A 26,592-nucleotide genomic window follows, 5' to 3' on the forward strand; every position below is an offset into this window, starting at 1 on the left:
AAATGTACAGTTTGATACAGTCTCTTTCAAAATAAAAGCACTACGTCAGTACAACACCACCAACTGATGTTTTTCTCCTTCAACAACACACACACGTGGTTACGTTTAGTCGACACACACACGTGGTTACGTTTAGGAACAAAGAACAGGGTTTGGCTTTACAATCTTACAGGAAGTGAACACTGCTCTAGCCGACCCATCCACCCCTCCCGCCCACCTCACATGGACTTTTGCCGCCTTAACTTTCATCCTTGTCCTGCCACATTTCTCCCCGACTCCATGTGTCATGCCGAGGTTGAAGGACGGCTTTTGTCATTGGTTTCTGACGCCGCAAGTCACTGTCCAAGCGCCAGTTTTTGACAACTTCAGAGTGAGACCAGGCTCGTATTACAGTTTGAAGTGTGTGCATTTGCCCGTGGTCACCTGGTGTGATATGGAGCTTTATCCTTATCTTTATTCAAGAGAGTGGTCTATCAGCTTGAGAGCATTATTTATTGATGCTCAAAAACCCTGCCCTCGTACTCAAATAGCCTCTGCTTGCACTTGAATCTACTCTGTTTCTGCTCAAACTGTGTGCTCGCACTCAGACACCATGTTGCTCGCACAGATTTCCTGCTCGAGCTTCGGCTTTTCTCCTCGAGCTCAAACTGTTTCTGTGCGCTCGCAGAATTTCTGCTCTCAGATTTCTGCCCTGCGCTTGGATTTTTTTGTGTAACAACCCTGTCAAAATCCCCCAACCAATAGAATGACAGATTTACTGTTGACCAATGAAATGATCCCTGCCTCCTTGTGGGCGCACTCCCTTTAGCTTTAGAGCGTCCCGTCCGGGTGGGTACTCTTTAACTGGGTTCATCCGCTCCCACCCGCCAGGGCTTTATTAAATGTTCTTCCCTTGCTTTCTTTACGACTTTTGGAATAAAGGGACTGTTAATTTACACACGTGTGCCATATATATACAGTACAGGCCAAAAGTTTGGACACACCTTCTCATTCAATGCGTTTTCTTTATTTTCATGACTATTTACATTGTAGATTCTCACTGAAGGCATCAAAACTATGAATGAACACATGTGGAGTTATGTACTTAACAAAAAAAGGTGAAATAACTGAAAACATGTTTTATATTCTAGTTTCTTCAAAATAGCCACCCTTTGCTCTGATTACTGCTTTGCACACTCTTGGCATTCTCTCCATGAGCTTCAAGAGGTAGTCACCTGAAATGGTTTTCCAACAGTCTTGAAGGAGTTCCCAGAGGTGTTTAGCACTTGTTGGCCCCTTTGCCTTCACTCTGCGGTCCAGCTCACCCCAAACCATCTGGATTGGGTTCAGGTCCGGTGACTGTGGAGGCCAGGTCATCTGCCGCAGCACTCCATCACTCTCCTTCTTGGTCAAATAGCCCTTACACAGCCTGGAGGTGTGTTTGGGGTCATTGTCCTGTTGAAAAATAAATGATGGTCCAACTAAACGCAAACCGGATGGGATGGCATGTCGCTGCAGGATGCTGTGGTAGCCATGCTGGTTCAGTGTGCCTTCAATTTTGAATAAATCCCCAACAGTGTCACCAGCAAAACACCCCCACACCATCACACCTCCTCCTCCATGCTTCACAGTGGGAACCAGGCATGTGGAATCCATCCGTTCACCTTTTCTGCGTCTCACAAAGACACGGCGGTTGGAACCAAAGATCTCAAATTTGGACTCATCAGACCAAAGCACAGATTTCCACTGGTCTAATGTCCATTCCTTGTGTTTCTTGGCCCAAACAAATCTCTTCTGCTTGTTGCCTCTCCTTAGCAGTGGTTTCCTAGCAGCTATTTGACCATGAAGGCCTGATTGGCGCAGTCTCCTCTTAACAGTTGTTCTAGAGATGGGTCTGCTGCTAGAACTCTGTGTGGCATTCATCTGGTCTCTGATCTGAGCTGCTGTTAACTTGCCATTTCTGAGGCTGGTGACTCGGATGAACTTATCCTCAGAAGCAGAGGTGACTCTTGGTCTTCCTTTCCTGGGTCGGTCCTCATGTGTGCCAGTTTGGTTGTAGCGCTTGATGGTTTTTGCGACTCCACTTGGGGACACATTTAAAGTTTTTGCAATTTTCCGGACTGACTGACCTTCATTTCTTAAAGTAATGATGGCCACTCGTTTTTCTTTAGTTAGCTGATTGGTTCTTGCCATAATATGAATTTTAACAGTTGTCCAATAGGGCTGTCGGCTGTGTATTAACCTGACTTCTGCACAACACAACTGATGGTCCCAACCCCATTGATAAAGCAAGAAATTCCACTAATTAACCCTGATAAGGCACACCTGTGAAGTGGAAACCATTTCAGGTGACTACCTCTTGAAGCTCATGGAGAGAATGCCAAGAGTGTGCAAAGCAGTAATCAGAGCAAAGGGTGGCTATTTTGAAGAAACTAGAATATAAAACATGTTTTGAGTTATTTCACCTTTTTTTGTTAAGTACATAACTCCACATGTGTTCATTCATAGTTTTGATGCCTTCAGTGAGAATCTACAATGTAAATAGTCATGAAAATAAAGAAAACGCATTGAATGAGAAGGTGTGTCCAAACTTTTGGCCTGTACTGTATATATATATATATATATATATATATATATATAGATAGATATAGATATATATACATATATGTAAGGGATAATGTATAGCAAGCCGGTGACTGTTGAAAAATAACTCCCAAGTAGGCCTACCCGCCCGGACGGGACGCTCTAAAGCTAAAGGACGAGTCGGCGTCCTTTAATGTCCTGATGTCTCACATTGTCTCGTGTCATCTTGTCTTTTGCGTCTCAGGTCTGACGGTGCTGCAGAGGATCTTGGACACGGCGGCGGAGCGCAGCTGGCAGGTCACCTCCGTTAACTTGGACACTCTGACAGAAGCTGGCTTCATCAAGCTGCTCGCCGACCTCGACTACAAGAAGGACTTTCAGATCATCATCGACTGCGAGCTGGAACGACTCAACTCCATCCTCAACCTGGTAAAACACTCGCTCATCCTGACATCAGTAAATCAGAGACAAAGAACAAACAGCAGTATGACACACACAGGACTCTGTTCCATACGATCACTACAACATCTACTGTACTGTTGAAAAGCTTGTTAGTGTGTGTGTGTGTGTGTGTGTGTGTGTCAGGTGTGTGAGAGCACAACTCTGTGTTTGATGGTCTCTTATGATTTTGTAGAAAGTCCTCGTTACAGATAGATGTTATTATCTATGCCTGGAGGGATCATGTGCTTGGTTGTGTGTGTGTGTGTGTGTGTGTGTGTGTGTTACGATTGGCCGGTGTAAATACAGCATCAGACCAGTGTACCAATCTTACCAGGTGTCCCATCTGAGTCAGCAGCCGCTCCTGAGTGGAACATAGTGACATCGTGTCCTGACAGAAAACTAGCATCTGACCATCGTGAAGCATTGCGTAACATCGGAGCTCTCTGTCCACACTGAATCCATTAAATATGCACTTCTATTACGTCAAGTAAACAAACCACGAGCAAACCACGTGCCAGTTTGTATAAAATCAAACCAGTTTACATGTGTACACCAAACCGGACTGGCAAAACTGGAAATTGACCCAACTCTAGTTAGTATATTCATCTGTCTGCAGTGATCTCACAAACTACTGGACCAATCAGCCTAATCATGTGTGTCCGCATCTATGACTGTATTCTCAGGGACCTGTCGTGGCTCTGATGATTCATAGTTGTTGTAAAACCTGTTTTATTGATTGTTTAATATCATCACTGACGGCTGACTCCTCGCTCCTCTTTGCCGGCCGCTAGGGGCTGCAAATTTTACTGAAAGCAGCTCGGCTAAAAACTACAGCACAGTCCTGCACCAGGTCGAGTACCCCCCATCTGAAATGTTCCAAAGTTCCCGAGCTTAACTGCCACTTGGGAAATTTCCGGAAATTTTGCATCCAACTGTAACCCTAGTCTGAACCACATTTCTTCACAATCCATCCAATAGGGATGTAACGATACCAGAAAATCACGATACGATATATATCACGATAAAGAGTCCACGATACGATATATATCACGGTATTTATACAAGGGGAAAAAAAGAGAAAATTTATTGTTAAAAATAGCTATTTTATTCAAAAATAGTGCATGTACACTGTACAGCATGTTATTTTTAACTTGGAAGCGTATCATAAACAAATCAACACACAGTTGAACATGTGCTTTCATTTCCCCTCTATTACTGCTAGGCAGGCAGACATTAAAGTGCCATAACAAAGTCATGTCAATTAAAACTATAGTGACAAAATATGAAAATGGAAACATTCAGTATTTTTTAACCTACTCTGAACAAAAGTAGTGTAGTACTATTACTAGAAAGTCATCTGAATGACATCAAATTATGAGGATAGAGTCGTCTTAATATTCATCAAATATACAGAACTTAGAACAATCAGACCCTGCAACAACGACAAAATTAACAAATTAGAAATAATGTAAACTCAATAACACACAATCCCTCACTCACAGATACACAGAGAGACAGAGAGAGACCGAGAGAGAGAGGTGGGTAGAGATGTGTGTAAAAGAAAACCAAAATAAATAAAGTCCAGCCATTTCCCTGGAAGTCATAGAAAAACTCAAAAACACACATTCACTCAGTTTGTTCACGCCAGGTTGACAATCTTGACATCAAGGAGACCCTAACACTTTCTCAGGACAGGAGATGAGGAGAGGAAAGCCCTGCTCCTGCGCTTTCATGTGGTATGTGTGGCATTTCTGTGCGACCCTGCATTCGCGAGTAATCCATCCAAAAGTAGTGTGTGTGCAAAGCTGTATGAAAGCTTTGTTATACATTATTTTAGTGTAACTTTATCTTTTTTTTTCGCTGTGAAAGCCACGATTCCGCTGTTTCATGTGATATGCGTGGCTTCTCGCTATGATGAACGGTCGCGGAGAAAATCCACAGAGAAGAACAATCAATCTCCTTACTTTTATTCACTGTTTCCTCCAGTCACGCACGGGTCAGAGTCGGAGGCTGAGAGGCTGAGCTGCACAAGTCTGCTCTCACCTGCGCGCGCAGTTGCATGCAAAGGATTATGTGGAATGTAGTCACACAGTCATATTACCGGCTCTGTAGGAGAACGCAGCTATACAACTACCGTGGCGTTCCCACGACGGTATCGAGAATTTATTTTATCGCGACACCGTGAAATTCGACATATCGTTACATGCCTACCATCCAATAATAGTTGAGATATTTCAGTCTCGACCAAAGCAGTATATCGTCTGATATTGCCGTCCTCATAAAGCCGCACCAACAGCAGCACTAAGACGTCAGATAAGACTTGATGCAACATTATTGTAAAAACAAGGATCACGACCAAATACCAGAGAACTACCTGACGTCCCCATGAGCCTCACCTGCACCTTGTGTTCACTGCTGCTATGCTAATGTTAGCATGCTAAGTAAGTGGTGAAAACTGTAAACATTATACCTGTTAAACATCAGTATGTTGGCGTTGTCACTGTAAAGATGTTAGCATGCAGATTGTAGTGCTGTGTTAAACTGCAGCCCCACAGAGGTGCTCACCGAGGCCCTTTAAGTGGTACGTACGATCATGGATGTATAAAGAGACCTGGATACAGCGTTGGAGGCGTTTAACTGCAGTGTATAAAATGACCCAGTTGATTAGCACTACTTCTGCACCCTGCGGCCCAGAGAGCAGGCGCCCTTAGAAATGTACAGATTCCTAAAAGCCAGAGTCCTGCACTGGGTCGGGTACCTGATGGGTGACCTGCAAAAAGCTGTGTAACAAGTAAAAATGAACTCCAAGTGTGCGGGCTGCAGGTGAGAACAAAAGTCCTACAATGTAGGTTTTTTGCTGATTTTACTGGAGTTTTAAATTCATTTAAACTCTTTTATTTCTCCAGTTTTTATAAACCACTGTGTTTCTATCAGTTCTTTAAAAGCTGCTGTTTTCACGTCCGGTCTGTTTTAATTGTTGACATGTAAATCACTCTGTTTTGAAAAGTGCTTTATAATTAAAGATCATTATTATTATTATATGATAAAAATCAACCAGCTGAACTGGACATCTTCACCCTGCAGATCCAGAGTTTCACCTTGTGCTTTAAAACTCACACGCAGCTAAATGAAATGAAGTGGAGCTGAACATCACCTGATGTTTTCACACGACACTAAAGTTGAAATAAATCAGCTGACGCCATCAGATCCAAAATCAGCACCTGATCCTTCAGTGGGAGTCGACCAGCTGGAGTTCAGCAGGAAGAGGAGTTTCCCAAACGATGGTTTCTGGTTTCTGTCCAGAGTTCACACTGAGCTGCTGCTGCCCTCTCTGCTTCTTATAAACTTTCTCCAAACATCCTGCTGACGACACAAACAGCTCTGTGAAGCAGCTCACTCTGCCAACAGTCAATTATCGATGAAGCTGAAATCAAAGTGTGAAAACAGCTGCAAATGAAGAGTGAAGAGCAGCATCTCTTGCTGCTGCTGTGCAGATCCACAGATCCACAGCAGAGAGTGTGTGACCGACAACAAATACAAACACTCACAAAGTAACTCAGAGTCTGTGGTGAACCTGAGAGGCTGCTTTATTTGCTCTGAAGCAAAACGTTCAACGACATTTTTAAGGAAACTCTTCCACCCACAGATCCAGGTGTCTGTGCCACAGGTCGTCAGACTGTGAAGGGAGGCATGCAGGCAGAGACGTAAGACAAAAGATACTGGGACAGGTGCATGCAGGTGTTCTCAAAACCACGAATAAGAGTAAACTACGGTGACAATGCTAAAACACAAATGTTTAACAGGTATAATTTCACCACCTTAGTTATCATGCTAACATTAGCGTATTAGCAGTGAATACAAAGTAGAGCTGAGGCTCATGGGGATGTCATTAGTCGTGATCCTGTGCTCCTTGTTTTTGAAATACTGTTGCATCAAGTTGTTCTTGTCTTATCTGACTGCTCACTGCACAGCTCTATGACGACAGCAACAGCAGATGATTGGTTGATACACTGCTTTGATCCAGTCTGAAATATCTCAACTATTATTGGATGGATTGTGATGAAATGTGGTTGAGACTAGGGTTGCAAAAGGTTGCTACATTTTCCAAGAGGAGGTTAAGTTCGGGAAGTTATCTGGCGAAAACGACACATAAAATGTGACCAAACACCTGCAGAGCTCACGACGATCCATCAGCCTCAATAAGCTAATGCTAGCATGCTAATCTACAGTGTTACTGTCACTTTGAGCTTGTTAGCATGCTGATGTTAGCATTTAGCTCAAAACACACAGACTGAGCTTTGATGGCTTTCATCTCTCGTTGATTGAGCGTTCAGCGTCGGAAAGCAAGAGGTGGCAGAGAGGAGGAGGTGGGGAGGATGGAGGGATTGAGGAGGAGTAACTGTTTAAACAGCCCTCTCCTCCCTCCGTCCGTCCTCCAGCAGCGAGCAGCGTTCAGACCAGCTGTGTCAGTGAACGTTCTTCCACTGATGCTCATTAGGAGCTGGACCTGAGACGGAGACAACACCTGCTTCCTCCTCTTCCTCCTCCTCCTCTTTCTCCTCCTGTCCACAGCTGTTTCTCTCTTCACCTCTTTATAACCTCTCCTCCGTTTCCTCCTCCCTGCCTTCCTTCCTCTCCCTCCTCTCCCTCCTCTCCCTCTTTCTTTCCATCTCTTTCTGAGGCAGAAGATCGGCAATTAATTCCTCAAAGACGAGTTGAGTCTTCCAATTAGCAGCTGTTTGAGAGAACACACACACACACACACACAGTGTGCAGATGGGTGTGATGAATGTGTAATGGATGCTTTTTATCATCATTAGAAACATCACAAAAATGTAATTAGCATATCATTTATTCTGAATCCTCAGATTGCTGCTCAGAGGAGGAACTTGAAGAACTACCATTACATCCTGGCCAATCTGGTGAGTCCCACTGTTTACTGGAGGAGAGACATGAATACAGTGTGTGCGACTGCCCGCTCTAATGTGTGTGTGTGTGTGTGTGTGTGTGTGTGTGTGTCAGGGCTTCATGGACCTGAACATGACAGAGTTCCAGAAGCTCGGTCCAAACGTGACGGGCTTCCAGCTTGTGAACCGGTCCGATCCAGCTGTGGAGAAGATCAACCAGGACTGGCTGGACTTCGACAGCAAAGACCTCAAACTGGCCCGCAGGAGTCTCAGGGTACACACACACACACACACACACACACACACACACATATACATATTGCCCCAAACGTTTCCAGCAAAATCGGTCATTTTAATCAAGAACACGCTGTGTGTCATTTGCTCACCATCGCCTGTCACTGGTGTCATATCCCCTTTGTGTCAGGGCTGTGGTTGTCAGACAGAAGTTGTCATTAAGTGATATTTTATCCAGTTTTAAGTCACATCATTACAATATACTTTTTAGATTTTGGTTGTTTTTAACTCTGTGTTTTAATTTGATGAAGGATTTTAGTCATCAGACATCTGGATCTTAAATTATCAGAGAAATGAGCAAACGTTAGCGGCAGCTCTGCTCCAGCCCCGACTGTGCCAAACAGCATCAGCGACACACTCTGTATGTTTCCATGACATCAGAGAAAATGGATTTATAGTCTCAACCCGACTAAAGGCCTTTGCACAGTGTCAGTTTTGTTTTCGTCCGAAATCAACTCACGTTGAAAAATAAATACGACCTCATGTTTTGTCCGTCACGTTTGCACTGAAACTTCCGTTCGTCTGTAAAATGTTTGGAGCAGGTTTGATTGTCTGTGTTTGCCTCCTCCGTCAGAGCCTTTAGAGACGTTTGACCAAGAATCAGGGAAGAAAATGTGGCGGCGGGACACAGCTGACACAAGACAGAGGAACGGGGGCAGAATCATTTCATAACTCAGACAGCGATGTTCAGCAGGTCAGATGGTAACATTCAGGGGATGATGATGATGATGATGATGATGATGAAGAGGAGGAGGATGTGGACTGCACACAAAGACGGAGACAGATTACAGCTCTGCCCCGTCATGCAGCTGCAATGCCAAATGAAAGACAGGGAGGAAGTGATGTCAGTCAGATAGGTGACTCCAGAGGAGGAGTCTTTACATTTGTCTCGTGTTGTGAATTTTCACAACGAATAGAACAATAGAATCAGTGTGCACGGTTTCTGTGACAGATTAAAAAAACACATCTGAAAAAATGGACTCGTGTGCAAAGGCCTTAAAACTGCTCTTTTAAAACCCCTGTGAACATGTCAGTGTGAGTGAAATGTTCCTGCAGTGAATGTGTCACAGTGGGACTAACACACCCAGATCATGTGACTCCTGCATGTATACAGTCAATCAGACCCAAACTGGCCGAGGCGCTCTGAGCATGCTCCACAGTTTCCGCCCCGGGCTTTGACCCGGAAGTCCAATAGCATTAAATGTGTAAGAGAAGAAGAAGCCGGTAACAACATGGAGAAATCTACATCCAGAGCCGTGACTTTTTGGACGGACCAAATGTACAGAGCTGTAAAGTTGTCCACCATGGTAGCAGTTAGCTGCTAGCTAACCGTAGCTAACTTGTTTGTCCATTGTTTGGTCTGTGACGTAATAGGTCAACAGGAAAAAGGTCCAATACTAACAAGCTGAAAGGGGGCATATCTCCACCTATCGTAGAGGAGTCGCACATACTTGGCTCAATAAATGGATTCCCCTCCCGTGCTTGTATACTGGGACAAGGACAGTAGGTCAGTTAGATGTCCTCGTCCAGCTGGGACTGGAGCTCCATTTCACTGTGACTGGAGACTGATTGATTTGTAACGTGAAATGTTTTCCTTCCTTTGCTGGTGTAAATCAGCTGGTCTGTTTTAGAGAGGGAAAAACCTCTGTGGATAATTTAGAACACTGAAGGAATCCTGAGCAGCAGAAAAGACTGCAGTGACGTCATCGCTCCCTCTTTTATTGTTTTGTTTGTTAGCGCCAGAAAATTACATATTGTATGTTTGAGTCAAACTGAAATTGAATGTCATGTTTTCTTTGTGCTGCAGCAGAACGTCCTGCGTTCTCCTCTGAGAAAATAACAAGAGGAAGAAATGTTTATTTTATATTTTTGTCTTTACATCAAAAAACAACCATAAAAAGTGTCAATTAATTTTTTTAAATCAGTACCAGGATGATAACGTATACCACCGCAGCACTGCTGAACTTCATCCTCATCCTCAGTACACAGGAGCTCTGACATACGACGGCATCAGCGTCATGGCGACGGCCTTCCAGAACCTGCGGCGGCAGCGGATCGACATCTCTCGCCGTGGCAATGCAGGGGAGTGTCTGGCGAACCCTCCGGCTCCCTGGGGACAGGGCATCGACATACAGAGAGCTCTGCAACAGGTGACAATAAATACACACAAACACACACACAGCAGGGTTCAGACATACTGACACAATACTGTGTGTGTGTGTGTGTGTGTGTGTGCAGGTGCGTCTGGAGGGGCTGACGGGTCGCGTCCAGTTTGACGAGCGAGGACATCGAACCAACTACACTCTGAGTGTGATGGAGCTGAGACACACGGGGCCCAGGAAGGTGCTGCTGCTCGTCTTTTGTTAACGGAGGTTTGGTGTGTGTGTGTGTGTGTGTGTCTGTGTAGTCTGTGAGGTCGGCAGGTTTTTTCATCACATCAGCTCATTTCAATAATTAGCTCCCTCTCGTCTGATTTAAAGGTGAGATAATCAGTGAAATCAGCTGCTGCAGCTCCTGTTTGTATTAAAAACCTGCAGACTCTCAGATTTCTTTTTAAACTCCATCAGACTCCACAGCGTCACAGACGAATTCACAGAGAGGCTGCACGACGAAATGCATCTCTAACTGCGCTGCCAAGTTCACAGTGCCTCAGTGCTCCAGCGCAGTTTATTTAAATGAAGTAATGTGCAACATTTGGTGCAAGATTGCCCCCTTTTCTATGCAAATGAGCCTCATTGCCAAACAGTTTTCAGAGAGTTGGTGGAACTGAAGCGCACCGACAGATCACAGAATTAAATCCCAAATACAGTTTCTCTGTCACGTTTAAATTCCTTTCCTCAAGTTCTGAGGACACGTCATCTCGTCGGTCAGAACCTGCAGCTCTGCACACGTGTGTCGAGGCGTGAGTCTGTTTGTTCTGACATGTTTTTGAATCTTGTGTTCAGATTGGCTACTGGAACGAGAAGAGAGGCTATGTGAACACAGCCGTCTATAAGCCGGTGCTGGAGGAGTTCTACGGTCTGCTGAACAGAACCTACATCGTCACCACCATACTGGTAAGACTGGGAGACATGATCCTGTCCACTAACTGTCTTCACCTTCCACTGGTTTTAGATTCCAGACTTTACAACTCAACCTGGCGACATCTTGAAATATTTAACCACCAGCTCATCAGCTCCTCCGTCATCACAGAACACAGAAACTGTCACCACAAGAAAACGTGTTCTTTGTGTGGATTATCAAACAGGAAGTGGATCATAGACGTTTGTTTCTGGCTGCTGGTGTTGACGTTAGTGTTAGCTGTCATAGCATGATAATGCTAACTACCCTAGCTTACACTTGAAGTCAGAAAGAAACATTGGTGTTCAAAGTCAAAGTCCCACTGATTGTCACACACCTGAGTGTGTGAAATTTGTTCTCCGCATTTGACCCATCCCCTGAGGGAGCGGTGAGCAGCAGCGGCGACGCGCTCAGGAATCATGTGGTGATATAACCCCCCAATTCCAACCCCTGATGCTGAGTGCCATGGGTCCCATTTTTTTATAGTCTTTATAGTCTTCTATAGTCCCGGCCAGGGATCGAACCCACAACCTCCCTGTTTCAGGGCGGACACTCTACCACTAGGCCACTGAGCAGGTGTTTATTTCCTGGCTGTTAGTGTTAGCATTAGCAACATGGCTACAATGATACATTTGATGAAAATACAAGTATTTGATATAGCACCTTTCACAGAAATAACATTCACAAAATGCAATGAAACAATCAAAGAATAAAAAATAGAGTTACAGTGGTCCAGTCAAGAGGACACAAAAGCTTGGATCATCTGAAGCCACAATCAGAACCTCCGTCTTGTCTGTGTTTAATTGTAGGTCAGCATAACAGTTGTACGATGAAACTGAGGACTGGTCTAATAATGTGACCAAGTGGAAGCATGTATAAAGTAAATAATACAGGACCTACGACAGAGCCCTGAGGTACACCACAGGAAAGAGCAGCAGTATCAGACCAAGACCAAGAGACACAGAGAAAGTCCAGTCAGGTGACTCCCAGAGACACCCACCCACTGTCTGAGCCTTTCAGTCATGATACTGTGATCCACAGTTTCAAAAGCTGCACTACAGGCCCTCAGAAACAGCACCAGGCTTCAGTGGATCAGTGGATACATTTTTTTTTAGCATAACGACGTTAGCAAAATGTTTTCGTTTGTTTGTTTTCACAACCAGGATTTGATCCATCCGGTCTGAAACATTTAGAAAGTCCAGCAGAGCCACATGATTATTTTGGAAAATATGCTTGGCCGCTGGATTTCTTTCATTTACCAGTACCCTTGGCCGGCGAGTCAGTAAGTTAATTTCGGTGACTGCCATTAAAGTTAGCGTAGCGCTAAACTGTAAGTTAGCCACGTGGCTGGCCAAAGTTTCTAGTGCACCAGATCTGCTGGCGCCAAGATGCAGAAGAGCCACAAGTCGAACTTGTTTGGCTACATGGGTCACCGACTTTCACAGGAGTGAACGAGGCCTCGCTGCAGGGCTGTATCCACTTCTCTTTGTACATCCATGCATGGATACTGTGAGCAGCCCGGCTACTATCAAAGGAAAAAAAAACAACCATAAGAATCCCAGTTTGAACTGGAAACCTTGACCTCAGTGCTCTGATTAAAGCAGAGTAAATCACCTGGTAGTGTTGATAATGAGGCAGGTTATGATAGATGCTGATAACGTAGAAATGTTCAATGCACTTCCTTTGAGCTGTAAACAAAGCCTTTGTCACACAGCACTGTGGAGTGAGAGAGAAGCTCACGGTCTGAACACAGATGGTGTCATTATTCTACAGACGTGACACTGTGATCAACATTTACATCATCATGATAAGTTTAAACAAAAAAAACTCTCATCTGGTTTTATTTTAAATTTGGATTTAAATACAGAGTAACAGCATCTGTCTCCGAACAGGAAGCTCCCTACATGATGCTGAAGAAGAACCACGAGCAGTTCGAAGGAAATGAAAGGTACGAAGGTTACTGTGCAGAACTGGCCGCGGAAATCGCCAAACACGTGGGCTTCGCCTATCGGCTTGAGCTGGTGGGCGACGGAAAGTACGGAGCCAGAGACAGCGAAACAAAGATGTGGAATGGCATGGTGGGAGAACTGGTGTACGGGGTGAGTCTGACGGGAGACGAACGTGTTTTAACTTCGCTGGACGTCAGCACCAATAAACACTTCCTCACTTCCTCTCTCTGTCTCTCTCTCTGCAGAAGGCGGACGTGGCGGTTGCTCCGCTCACCATCACTCTGGTCAGAGAGCAGGTGATCGACTTCACCAAACCCTTCATGTCTCTGGGAATCTCCATCATGATCAAGAAACCCACCAAATCCAAACCGGGAGTCTTTTCCTTCCTCGACCCGCTCGCCTACGAGATCTGGATGTGCATCGTCTTCGCCTACATCGGAGTCAGCGTCGTCCTCTTCCTGGTGAGACGTAATACTTTTACTGCAGATACTTTAACTACATGAGGCCGATGATACTTGTGTGCTTTTACTGCAGATACTTTAACTACATGAGGCCGGTGATACTTGTGTGCTTTTACTGCAGATACTTTAACTACATGAGGCCGATGATACTTGTGTGCTTTTACTGCAGATACTTTAACTACATGAGGCCGGTGATACTTGTGTGCTTTTACTGCAGATACTTTAACTACATGAGGCCGGTGATACTTGTGTGCTTTTACTGCAGATACTTTAACTACATGAGGCCGGTGATACTTGTGTACTTTTACTGCAGATACTTTAACTACATGAGGCCGATGATACTTGTGTACTTTTACTGCAGATACTTTAACTACATGAGGCCGGTGATACTTGTGTACTTTTACTGCAGATACTTTAACTACATGAGGCCGGTGATACTTGTGTACTTTTACTGCAGATACTTTAACTACATGAGGCCGGTGATACTTGTGTACTTTTACTGCAGATACTTTAACTACATGAGGCCGGTGATACTTGTGTGCTTTTACTGCAGATACTTTAACTACATGAGGCCGGTGATACTTGTGTACTTTTACTGCAGATACTTTAACTACATGAGGCCGGTGATACTTGTGTACTTTTACTGCAGATACTTTAACTACATGAGGCCGGTGATACTTGTGTTCTTTTACTGCAGATACTTTAACTACATGAGGCCGGTGATACTTGTGTTCTTTTACTGCAGATACTTTAACTACATGAGGCCGGTGATACTTGTGTGCTTTTACTGCAGATACTTTAACTACATGAGGCCGGTGATACTTGTGTGCTTTTACTGCAGATACTTTAACTACATGAGGCCGATGATACTTGTGTACTTTTACTGCAGATACTTTAACTACATGAGGCCGATGATACTTGTGTCCTTTTACTGCAGATACTTTAACTACATGAGGCCGATGATACTTGTGTGCTTTTACTGCAGATACTTTAACTACATGAGGCCGGTGATACTTGTGTGCTTTTACTGCAGATACTTTAACTACATGAGGCCGATGATACTTGTGTGCTTTTACTGCAGATACTTTAACTACATGAGGCCGGTGATACTTGTGTGCTTTTACTGCAGATACTTTAACTACATGAGGCCGGTGATACTTGTGTGCTTTTACTGCAGATACTTTAACTACATGAGGCCGATGATACTTGTGTACTTTTACTGCAGATACTTTAACTACATGAGGCCGGTGATACTTGTGTACTTTTACTGCAGATACTTTAACTACATGAGGCCGGTGATACTTGTGTACTTTTACTGCAGATACTTTAACTACATGAGGCCGGTGATACTTGTGTACTTTTACTGCAGATACTTTAACTACATGAGGCCGATGATACTTGTGTACTTTTACTGCAGATACTTTAACTACATGAGGCCGGTGATACTTGTGTCCTTTTACTGCAGATACTTTAACTACATGAGGCCGATGATACTTGTGTGCTTTTACTGCAGATACTTGAACTACATGAGGCCGGTGATACTTGTGTGCTTTTACTGCAGATACTTGAACTACATGAGGCCGGTGATACTTGTGTGCTTTTACTGCAGATACTTTAACTACATGAGGCCGGTGATACTTGTGTACTTTTACTGCAGATACTTTAACTACATGAGGCCGGTGATACTTGTGTACTTTTACTGCAGATACTTTAACTACATGAGGCCGGTGATACTTGTGTTCTTTTACTGCAGATACTTTAACTACATGAGGCCGGTGATACTTGTGTTCTTTTACTGCAGATACTTTAACTACATGAGGCCGGTGATACTTGTGTGCTTTTACTGCAGATACTTTAACTACATGAGGCCGGTGATACTTGTGTGCTTTTACTGCAGATACTTTAACTACATGAGGCCGATGATACTTGTGTACTTTTACTGCAGATACTTTAACTACATGAGGCCGATGATACTTGTGTACTTTTACTGCAGATACTTTAACTACATGAGGCCGATGATACTTGTGTCCTTTTACTGCAGATACTTTAACTACATGAGGCCGATGATACTTGTGTGCTTTTACTGCAGATACTTTAACTACATGAGGCCGGTGATACTTGTGTGCTTTTACTGCAGATACTTTAACTACATGAGGCCGGTGATACTTTTGTGATTTTACTGCAGATACTTTAACTACATGAGGCCGGTGATACTTGTGTACTTTTACTGCAGATACTTTAACTACATGAGGCCGGTGATACTTGTGTACTTTTACTGCAGATACTTTAACGACCCGTCTGTCTCTCTGTCTCAGGTGAGTCGTTTCAGTCCGTACGAATGGCACGGTGAAGACTCTGATGATGAAGATGAAACTCTGCCTTCTTCTGGTTCTCGACGAGCTCTGCCGACCTCTTCCTCTGAGCTCACTCACTCTCCAGGTGCTTTCATCATCATCATCATCATCATCATCATCATCATCATCATCATCATCCTCCTCCTGATCATCACAGCTTAAAGCCTGATGGATGTAAATGAACATGATGTCGTTTTGTTCTCAGGGTTTTCTCAGAACCAGAACCAGCAGAAAGAAAAGGAGACTCCAGAACACACCAACGACTTTGGGATCTTTAACTCTCTCTGGTTCTCACTGGGAGCCTTCATGCAGCAGGGCTGTGACATCTCCCCCAGGTAGGCAGCACACCTGGACAGACACAAACCAACACGGCTGAGTCACAACTTCCTTCAGTGTTTGGACTCAAATATTTTGTTTGCGATCAAATAAATGTTTTGCTTCATGGTACTCTGACAAAAATTACCTCCAAATAACAAATTCAGGTTTTTAAGGAACACTTCACCCCAAATGGTCACGTGTGTGTATCAGTTACTCACCTGTGTTACACTGAACTTGTAAAGAAAACAAGAAAACATTCTCCACGTTGCACTAAGAGTCTAAAAAACGGCTGAGCGTCAGACTGGACACAGACTTGGATTAAACTGCAGGAGCGGTGTGAGATTGTAGACAGATGTTTTGACTTTAAGGCCGTGCGCCCACATTTACTTATTTATTTATTTATTCATTTTTCAGCAGAAAGCTGAGAGCAGGGCGCTGGGGAGGGTTTTATCCCAGGGCTTCATGAAGAAAGCTCTGATGGCGTTTTGTTTTTTTGTTTTTATGATGTGCTGCACATGGGGTTTTGTTTCTATGACAACAATATCTTGACACTAACATGAGCCAGGTAGCTAACGTGGTGCTACATTTACAGAGGGTGGACAGTCTAACTGCATGAACTATAAACTATGATTTATAAAAACTGCACTAGATATAAAAAGAACCTCATTTAGTCCGATGAAGTCATTTTTCTGTGTTACAGTATGGTGACTTGGTGTGACCTCAGAGAGGAGTGATTATAGCTCTGTTCACATGATGTTTACTCAGATTTTTTTTTAATTTCTTTTATTTTATTTTATCATTCTGCACCTTTTGATGTGTTTTTTGCTGGTGTGTTGGCGAAGCTGTGGGAGGAGCCTGACTTAGACTTCTTTAATGTCCATCAAACTTTACATAAAAGTGTAAATTTGTCTTTGACAGTGGCATAAAAAACACACAATATAAGTAAAACAGACTCTGAAATCAGTCCAGTTTGCTCCAGAGAGGAGTTAAAAGATAGATGGGCATGAATAAAAATGCATAAAGTGCCTATACGAAACTAACTGCATAGTAAAATTATCTGGGCAGTTCTTTGTTAAGGATGGTCTGGCGTAATAATAACAATAATAATAATAATAATAATAATAATATACACAAACAATAATATATAGTGGCCTTGATGTTGCACAGCAGGGACCTAAAATACAGCAGTGATAAAATGAATAAGCTGTAATGTGAACAAGTTGTGCAGTGATGTGGTAAATGTGTGTGTGTGTGTGTGTGTGTGTGTGTGTGTGTGTGTTTGTGTAACCAGAACAGACCGTCGACAGGAAGTGAAGATAAATCTGATAATTACTGTCGCAGCTTGTTAACAGGTAGTCACATAAATACACATGAACACACCGTCAGAGATATACAGCGCTGATTGATGTCGACGTATATCACAAACACACACAAACACACACACACACACACACACACACACAGACGCACAGACGTTGTCATGAAACACATAGAATCATGTGTGACGTGCTGCCGGGTCAGTTGTATGTTACTGCTGTGTGAAGCCCAAAGGCTGTTTCTATTCTGAATCTGCTGTGTTCTCTGTGTTCTCTGTGTTCTGTGTGTGTGTGTGTGTGTGTGTGTGTTATTTTGTCACCATGTGTGTGTTTACAGTCGTGATGGTTAGGGACTGTTCTTTATTTGTCAGAGGAGGAGCAGCTGGTGTGTGACCCTCCCTGAGTGGCTGGAGGACAGTCCATGACCCTCACTCCACCATAAATGAGTTATTAGATTTTTAAAACTTTGATGTTTGAAAGTAAAAAGTTGAAGATGAAATCCTGGAGTTGAAAGAGTTGTAGCCTCACACAGTAACACGCAGTGGCCTCAGTTTTTCACTCTTGTCATGCAATTTGTTTTTTGTTTTTTAGTCCAAATGTTAAATGAGACGTAGAATATGAAGTGTTTCAGAAACAACAAAAGTTTCTTAAAAAGTTTTTATAGAAAGAAAGCCAAAAAAACTTAAGGAAAAACAATGCAGGGGTTTGGAAAATCAAAATTCCAAAGACATGTTTTCTCTAAAGATTGGTGGTAAAAATAAAATCATAAGACAGCCATTTTAATTTGTGTGCCCCGCCTCTTAGCCGAAATAAAAGTGTTGCAGTGCTTTAGCCGGCTCTGGGACACGGCGGCCTCCTGTAGGATCCACCTCAAAGTTTAAATCTGAAACGGCATCTAAACCCTTTGAACAACTGTTGCTCACATGAGGTGTTTTTTGTCTTTGTCGAAAAGAGTCGATGCATTTAACTCACATGACTGATCAGCTGTTTCAGTTTGAGCAGCAGCCCAGGAGGGCCAGCAAAACTCCGCCGGATCATGCGTGTTGCGTCATTTGTGTCATCCAGCAGAGTTTCAACGAGGGGGATGATTGTCGCTGGTCAGACAGTTCACACATGCGGCCAACACTGTTTTAAAGCTCGATGAAAATTGTCCCTTTAGGTGGATTTTTGACTGACATCAGTGTGGACAAAAAATCTGACAAAAGCAGCAACAACATCTGAATTTTGGTTAATCAGTTAATTAGCTTAAAAAAGGTCTCGTATCAGGGTTTTAGTACTCTTGTGAGAACATTGTGTTGCACACACACACACACACACACACACACACATTTTGTTTCTGTGTCAACCCTCCTCATCACGACACAGGCCCTGTTAGTGTGTGTGTGCTTCACATCATTCAGGGTCACCTTTAGACGAGCTGGCTCGGACTGCAGGGCTTAACAGTATCAGTGTGTGTGTGTGTGTGTGTGTGTGTGTGTGTGTGAGAGAGAGAATGTATTTGATATGAGGTATAGATGCTGGTGTTTGTGTGTGCTCCCTTGCTGCGGGCAGAATCATCCCTCCGTCTTTATTCAGCCTCAGTTCTCTCACCTACTGTAGAAGATAAAATATAAGTTGTGTTATTCGTCCAGTGATTTGACAGATCAGCCACACAAACACGTTTCCTCACTGACGACCGCAGGCTGAGCAAAGCACCCCAGACGTCCCTCTGACCGGAGACGCTCTCCAGCTCCTCCTGGAGGACCCCGAGGTGTTTCCAGACCAGATGAGATCTATAATCCCTCCAGTGTGTTGTGGGTCTGCCCCGGGGCCTCCTACCAGCTGGACCAGGAGGATCCTGATCAGATGTTGAACCACCTCAACATGAAGGAGCAGCGGCTCTACTCCGAGCTCCCTCCAGATGTCTGACTCCACCTATCTCTAAGGCTGAGCCCAGACACCCTACAGAGGAAACTCATTTCAGACGCTTGTATCTGTGACCTCATTCTTTCAGTCACTACCCAGAGCTCATGACCATAGGTGAGGGTTGGGACGCAGATGGACCAGGAAATCAAAAGCTTTGCCTTCTGGCTCAGCTCCCTCTGAACCATGAAAAGTCAGGGGCAGCACCCGCATACCTGCAGACGCTGTGCCAAACTGCCAGTCCATTTTATGCTCCACTCTACCCTCACTCATGAACAAGACCCCAAGATACCCTGAGATAATAAAACAGATACTGCCCAGGCCTAATAGGCTCGTAGAAATAGATAGGTACAATTTTTTAATTGATGTTGGACAAGCTCTCATGAATTATTCACATTAGTCTGAAAAGACCTCAGAGTCAGTGCTGATATAGTCTACAGTTATTAAAAAATAAAATCAATCAGTCAGTTAGTTGTAATAGTGAGAAAATAAATCAACAATAATCAAAAGATTAAAATATTTTAAAGTTAAGCACCGAATTTTGTTTCCAGTTTCTCCAATGTGAGGATTCAGACCTGATGACAACGCTAGACAAAAGGTCATGATGTCACCAAAATATTCAGGAGACATCCTCTGGGGACCGTGAATATCAGACCATAGTTCAAGGTGATCTCACCAGTACTTGAATGCCCGTTACAAAACGTTGGGCCAACTAACGTCACCTTCTTCAGGCTCTGTTGCCAAAAGGAGTTTTGTCAAGATTGAGTTAAATCGTGCAGTTCAGATTCGCCGTAACACCACGACCTCCAGAGCTCAGACAGATCGGACTGTGGCTGAACTGAGCAGCTTCATGTTAATATGAATGCAGCGGGAAAAAAGAGACAGAGCTTTAGATTGATGAGTGTTCTCCTTCGTTCTCCTCAGGTCACTCTCAGGTCGAATCGTGGGAGGAGTTTGGTGGTTTTTCACCCTCATCATCATCTCCTCCTATACAGCCAACCTGGCAGCCTTCCTCACTGTGGAGAGGATGGTGTCCCCCATAGAGAGCGCCGAGGACCTGGCCAAGCAGACCGAGATCGCCTATGGTACCCTGGACGGAGGATCCACTAAAGAGTTCTTCAGGGTAAGGACACATTTGTTCTTCTTTTGGATTGATACCAATCCATAATCTCTACACTTTGTTTGTGGTGTTGAGGATCGGGCTGAACCCGCCCTAACTCTGTGAAAGATGACAAAAAAGTTTGAATAAAAGCTGTAAAAACAAACCCAGTGTAAAACTTGAACTTTTGCCGAGGAGTTCTGGCAGAGTGCTGCCGAGGAGCGTTCTGTGCTTTAAGGTAAAAGCTTTTCCTATGGTAAGATGCCACATATGACACCCTGATCATCTCTTTTTGTCTTCACTCTCTATGTCAGCGGTCAAAGATTGCAGTTTTTGAGAAGATGTGGTCGTACATGCGAAGCGCAGACCCTTCAGTGTTCGTCAAGAACACTAACGAGGGCGTGATCAGAGTCAGGAAGTCGAAGGGGAAGTATGCCTACCTCCTGGAGTCGTCCATGAACGAGTACATCGAGCAGAGGAAGCCCTGTGACACCATGAAAGTGGGGGGAAACCTGGACTCTAAAGGTTACGGAGTGGCCACGCCCAAAGGATCGCCCCTCAGGTACACTCTGAATCTCCGGACAGGGGACAGTCCATGTGCGGTTCATGTTGGTGTCCTGTTCTGTCTGTTGTTGTGGGAAATCAGACCAATCAGACCCTCCATGTGCAAATTAATCAATTGATTATAAGCATGTTCTTCCTGGTTTTAAATCAGAGGTAAATTAATGGATAAAATATTCAGTTTCAAGAAAAGATTTAATCAAACAACATGACTGGTCACATGAACCAAACTACATTTTATTTTTCACAGTTTTATAACATATATATGCAAAAAGTCTGGGACCTGAACAGCGAGCCTGGCGTGCAGAGGTGTGGACGTACGTCACGGGTTTATGACTTGAGGTTTAACTTAACAGTGACTCATCTATAACATATTAAAGGGATACTTTGGATCTTTTGAAGTGGTGTTGTACTTTTCCATAGTCAGTGTGTTACGGTAGATGTTGGTCTGCACGCCACCAGTCTGGAGAAGCAGACAGGAGTCCAACATGGCAGCTAAACAGTGAACTGCTGTGGACAGAACCAGAAGCAAGCCACGTGTAAGTGTACATTCATTTTTTCATTTCATTCATTCATTTTCTGTAACCGCTTATCCTGTTATGGGTCGGGGGGGGTGGAGCCTATCCCAGCTGACAATGGGCGAGAGGCAGGGGTCACCCCAGACAGGTCACCAGACTATCACAGGGCTGACACATAGAGACAGACAACCATTCACACTCACATTCACACCTACGGACAATTTAGAGTCACCAATTAACCTGCATGTCTTTGGACTGTGGGAGGAAGCTGGAGTACCTGGAGGAAACCCACGCTGACACAGGGAGAACATGTCAGAGCACCTGGAGGAAACCCACGCTGACACAGGGAGAACATGTCAGAGCACCTGGAGGAAACCCACGCTGACACAGGGAGAACATGTGGGAGCACCTGGAGGAAACCCACGCTGACACAGGGAGAACATGTCAGAGCACCTGGAGGAAACCCACGCTGACACGGGGAGAACATGTCAGAGCACCTGGAGGAAACCCACGCTGACACAGGGAGAACATGTTGGAGCACCCGGAGGAAACCCACGCTGACACAGGGAGAACATGTCAGAGCACCTGGAGGAAACCCACGCTGACACGGGGAGAACATGTCAGAGCACCTGGAGGAAACCCACGCTGACACGGGGAGAACATGTCAAAGCACCTGGAGGAAACCCACGCTGACACGGGGAGAACATGTCAGAGCACCTGGAGGAAACCCACGCTGACACAGGGAGAACATGTCAGAGCACCTGGAGGAAACCCACGCTGACACAGGGAGAACATGTCAGAGCACCTGGAGGAAGCCCACACTGACACGGGGAGAACATGTCAGAGCACCTGGAGGAAACCCACGCTGACACGGGGAGAACATGTCAGAGCACCTGGAGGAAACCCACACTGACACAGGGAGAACATGTCAGAGCACCTGGAGGAAACCCACGCTGACACAGGGAGAACATGTCAGAGCACCTGGAGGAAACCCACGCTGACACAGGGAGAACATGTCAGAGCACCTGGAGGAAGCCCACACTGACACGGGGAGAACATGTCAGAGCACCTGGAGGAAACCCACGCTGACACGGGGAGAACATGTCAGAGCACCTGGAGGAAACCCACGCTGACACGGGGAGAACATGTCGGAGCACCCGGAGAAAACCCACGCTGACACAGGGAGAACATGTCGGAGCACCTGGAGGAAACCCACGCTGACACAGGGAGAACATGTCGGAGCACCCGGAGGAAACCCACGCTGACACAGGGAGAACATGTCAGAGCACCCGGAGGAAACCCACGCTGACACAGGGAGAACATGTCAGAGCACCTGGAGGAAACCCACACTGACACGGGGAGAACATGTCAGAGCACCTGGAGGAAACCCACGCTGACACAGGGAGAACATGTCAGAGCACCTGGAGGAAACCCACGCTGACACAGGGAGAACATGTCAGAGCACCTGGAGGAAACCCACGCTGACACAGGGAGAATATGTCAGAGCACCTGGAGGAAACCCACGCTGACACAGGGAGAAGACAGTCATTTCCAAAGCCGTTAGCTCTGCTCTCTTTAAGGTCAGACTCCATTGAGAAAAATAGTAAATAATCACCACTGAACGCCAGGGTTTGAAACAACCTGAAACTACAAACACTGACTTTCACCCAAGACAGCGGTGTTCACTTTCTCTAAGATTGTAAAGCCAAACCCTGTTCTTTTTTCCTAAACGTAACCACGTGTGTTGTTGAAGGAAAAAAACATCAGTTGGTGGTGTTGTACCGACGTAGTGCTTTTATTTTGAAAGAGACTGTATGCAAACTGTACATTTCCTGTGAAAACAGAAGTGTATTTTGAAAACAGACAATGCATGTAACAGGCTGAAGTTGACACGGCGTCCCAGAACGTCAACAACCAACACACCCAGGGTACCTTGGACGTCATATGTGGACGTGGAAAGTCCATGACCAAACGTGGACATGTGACGAGGTCACAGTGAGGACATCATGGTTTCGTCCACAGCAGGACATTGTTTAGCTTCTGTGTCAAGACTCCTGTCTGCTTCTCCAAACTGGAGGCGTGCCGAGTGACATTTACTGCAGGTAACACACTGACTGTGGATAAAGGCCTCAAATAACCCCACTGAAAAAAAATCCAAACTGTCCCTTCAAGAGACGGAACAGATTCTCAGTGTGGTGTTCAAACTGGAGGACATTTCTTGTTTGACTCTTTAAGTGTTTACTGAAATAGATTCTGACTTGTTGAGGACTTGAAACCCAAAGTTTTGAGTCTAAGACCTGATTGGTGACTTGAAAATGGTTAACTTGGTCCCACCTCTGCAGAGCACGGAGCGCCGGTTCAAACAGACCGACCCACAGGAGTCCTCAGACGAGGGTCTCAGAGTTCTGTCTTACAGAACTGTCTGTCAGTTTACTGTCTGTGTGTCTGTCTGTCTGTCAGTCTGTCTCAGTGTTTCTGTCTCACTGTCAGTCTCTTAATCTGTCTCTGTCTGTCTTGTCTCTCTCTCTCTCTTGTTTGTCTTTGTCCATATGTGTGTCTGTCTGTCTGTCCGTCTCAGTGTTTCAGTCTGTCTGCCTGTTCCTGATCTGTCGGCCTGTTTACCTGTCTGTTGTCATGTCCTCTGTTCTGCCTGTCTGACTGCGACCTGCCTGTCTCTCTGTCTCTACAGTCACGATACTGACAACCCTACTAACATTCCTATCTATCCATCTATCCATCTGTCTATCTATCTATCTATCTATCTATCTTTTGTTCTGTCTCTGTTCTAACTGTGCTGCTGTCAGATAAAACACTGCATTAAAGGGATAGTGCACCCAAAAATGTAAATTCAGCCATTATCTACTCACCCATATGCCGAGGGAGGCTCAGGTGAAGTTTTAGAGTCCTCACATCACTTGCAGAGATCCAAGGGGAGAGGAGGTAGCAACACAACTCCACCTAATGGAGGCTGATGGCGCCCCAGATTCAAACGTCCAAAAACACATCATTGAATCCACAAAATATCTCCATACTGCTCGTCCGTAGTGATCCAAGTGTCCTGAAGCCCCGACATAAAAAGTTGTTTGGAAAAACCTCATTTGAACTCTGTTGTTAGCCTCATTGTAGCCTGTAGCTCTGACTGCCTCTCTGGGCACCGCGCTCACGTGTGCGCTTGCGTGCGAGACCAGCGAAAGCACGTGAACACACATGAAGGCGGTGCCCATGTCTCATGCAAGCGCACACAAGTGAGCATGTCAGCGGTGTGAACTGGCCGGTCTGAGCTCGACTCAGCGGGCTGATGGTGTCACCTGACACTCAGCTATTAACCCCGTTATTCTCACCAGTAGTAAACGGGCCGCGGTGCTAAATTATTAATGACCGTAGTATTTAAAGGCTTCGACATTACGTGTTCTTTTATCTGTAACTGTTAGCTCACTGTTTTTATGTTTTGGTGTAATTTATTATCGTGCTGCAGCAGCCGGTCCTCCTGCTGTCTGAGCGTTGGGCGGGTGCATCACCTTTACACACACACAGACACACAAACATGGAGTAGAGACGTCATGGCAGAGACAGAGAGGTGAAGATAACGAGCTGACCACAACTACGCTAGTTATTGTGAGTGTAATGAAACCTCCGCGAGGAAAAGTCAATACTTAATCACTACACCTGATCAGCAACATGTTTACATGCAGAAAAGTATCTTAAAACTTACCTGAAGGTCATGAGACCTGTGGTCATGTGACTGCAGGCAGTGAGTCTCCTCAGCAGCAGAGAGCACAGCAGGACTGATACTGATGTCTGTGTTCTTTATTCTTTCTAAACTTCACTCAGTATTGTGACGTCAGGAATATGATTTGTTTTGTTGACATGTTACATTTGTTTCCAGTCAGATATTGAGTTTATATTGTGACCCCGCCATTTTATTATTACTGTTGCTCTAGAAACATTTAGTTATAAAATATTCAGTTTATTCCTGTCCTGAATTTCTTCTTCTTTTTTTTTTTTTTTAAATAATTCCTTGTAAAACTGACAGTATTAGTTCTCTCAGAATCTCTTTCACATACTCGCAAAAATTGGTATTGTAACTGAAATAACCCTGATTCGAATCGGCATCGAACCGAATCAAATTGGAAATCAGTGGCGATATCCAGTCCTAGTGTTAAATAAACATGTCTACCTTTGAAAATCCCACCACACAGAGACTTCAGGTCTGCAGTGCATGTTTTTGTTACCAACTTCGTTCAGGAGACGAACTGCAAAAACAGATTATTCGAAGATACAACGACATCTACTGGATGTTTGGTTTTTTTTTTGCATAACATACCTAAACCGAATGGTAGAGATAGCTCAACATATATATATATAGCCTATATATCAATAGATATAGTGACACAAATGTGCCCCATTAAAATCTGGAGCAGGACGTTAAAGGGTTAAATTGTTGCTGGACACTGTTCTCTGAAAGGAAATAACCAACAAACATGTCGGTCACTCAGTTAAAAGATGAATTTCATCCAAACTGTTTTTTTTATCTGGCAGCAGCATTTGAAAGTCATGTTTCTTCCCTCCTTTGTTTCAGACGTCAGTGGACTTTGTTCATGTTGTTATCAGATGTTCTGTGAGAGAACATCTTGTTCTCATTCTTTCTGCTTCACATCAGCATTTTACAGCCAACCCAGAGTCAGAGGACGGAAATGAGCTCCGCAGATGAGATTAGTACGCTCAATGTAATCATATGTATGTTCCTCTATGTTGTGAAATTAATCACTGCAGAAGGCGTGTGTGTGTGTGTGTGTGTGTGCGCGTGCGTGTGTGTGTGCGTGTGTGTGTGTGTGTGTGTGTGTGTCCTT

The 26,592-nt window shown here is 44.5% G+C and overlaps 1 protein-coding gene across 4 annotated transcripts in view; it reads left to right on the forward strand.

Annotated features, from left to right (window-relative positions):
• LOC117269255 (glutamate receptor 1-like) overlaps positions 1 to 26,592 on the forward strand; it is a 121,847-nt gene that overhangs the window by 62,954 nt on the left and 32,301 nt on the right. For all 4 annotated transcript variants that reach the window (XR_013492381.1, XM_078172675.1, XM_078172676.1 and 1 more), the window contains exons 4-15: positions 2,807 to 2,991; positions 7,872 to 7,925; positions 8,026 to 8,184; positions 10,187 to 10,354; positions 10,443 to 10,547; positions 11,150 to 11,260; positions 13,157 to 13,363; positions 13,459 to 13,674; positions 15,990 to 16,113; positions 16,234 to 16,363; positions 20,489 to 20,687; positions 20,978 to 21,225. Coding sequence is in view for 3 of the 4 variants with exons in the window: in XM_078172675.1 (XP_078028801.1) it covers positions 2,807 to 2,991; positions 7,872 to 7,925; positions 8,026 to 8,184; positions 10,187 to 10,354; positions 10,443 to 10,547; positions 11,150 to 11,260; positions 13,157 to 13,363; positions 13,459 to 13,674; positions 15,990 to 16,113; positions 16,234 to 16,363; positions 20,489 to 20,687; positions 20,978 to 21,225 (1,906 nt within the window). In the remaining variant the exon portion in view is untranslated. The remainder of the gene's footprint in view (positions 1 to 2,806; positions 2,992 to 7,871; positions 7,926 to 8,025; positions 8,185 to 10,186; positions 10,355 to 10,442; positions 10,548 to 11,149; positions 11,261 to 13,156; positions 13,364 to 13,458; positions 13,675 to 15,989; positions 16,114 to 16,233; positions 16,364 to 20,488; positions 20,688 to 20,977; positions 21,226 to 26,592) is intronic.

The sequence above is a fragment of the Epinephelus lanceolatus genome, chromosome 11 (assembly GCF_041903045.1).
Source record: "Epinephelus lanceolatus isolate andai-2023 chromosome 11, ASM4190304v1, whole genome shotgun sequence".
In the NCBI taxonomy this organism is placed as follows: Eukaryota; Metazoa; Chordata; class Actinopteri; order Perciformes; family Serranidae; genus Epinephelus; species Epinephelus lanceolatus.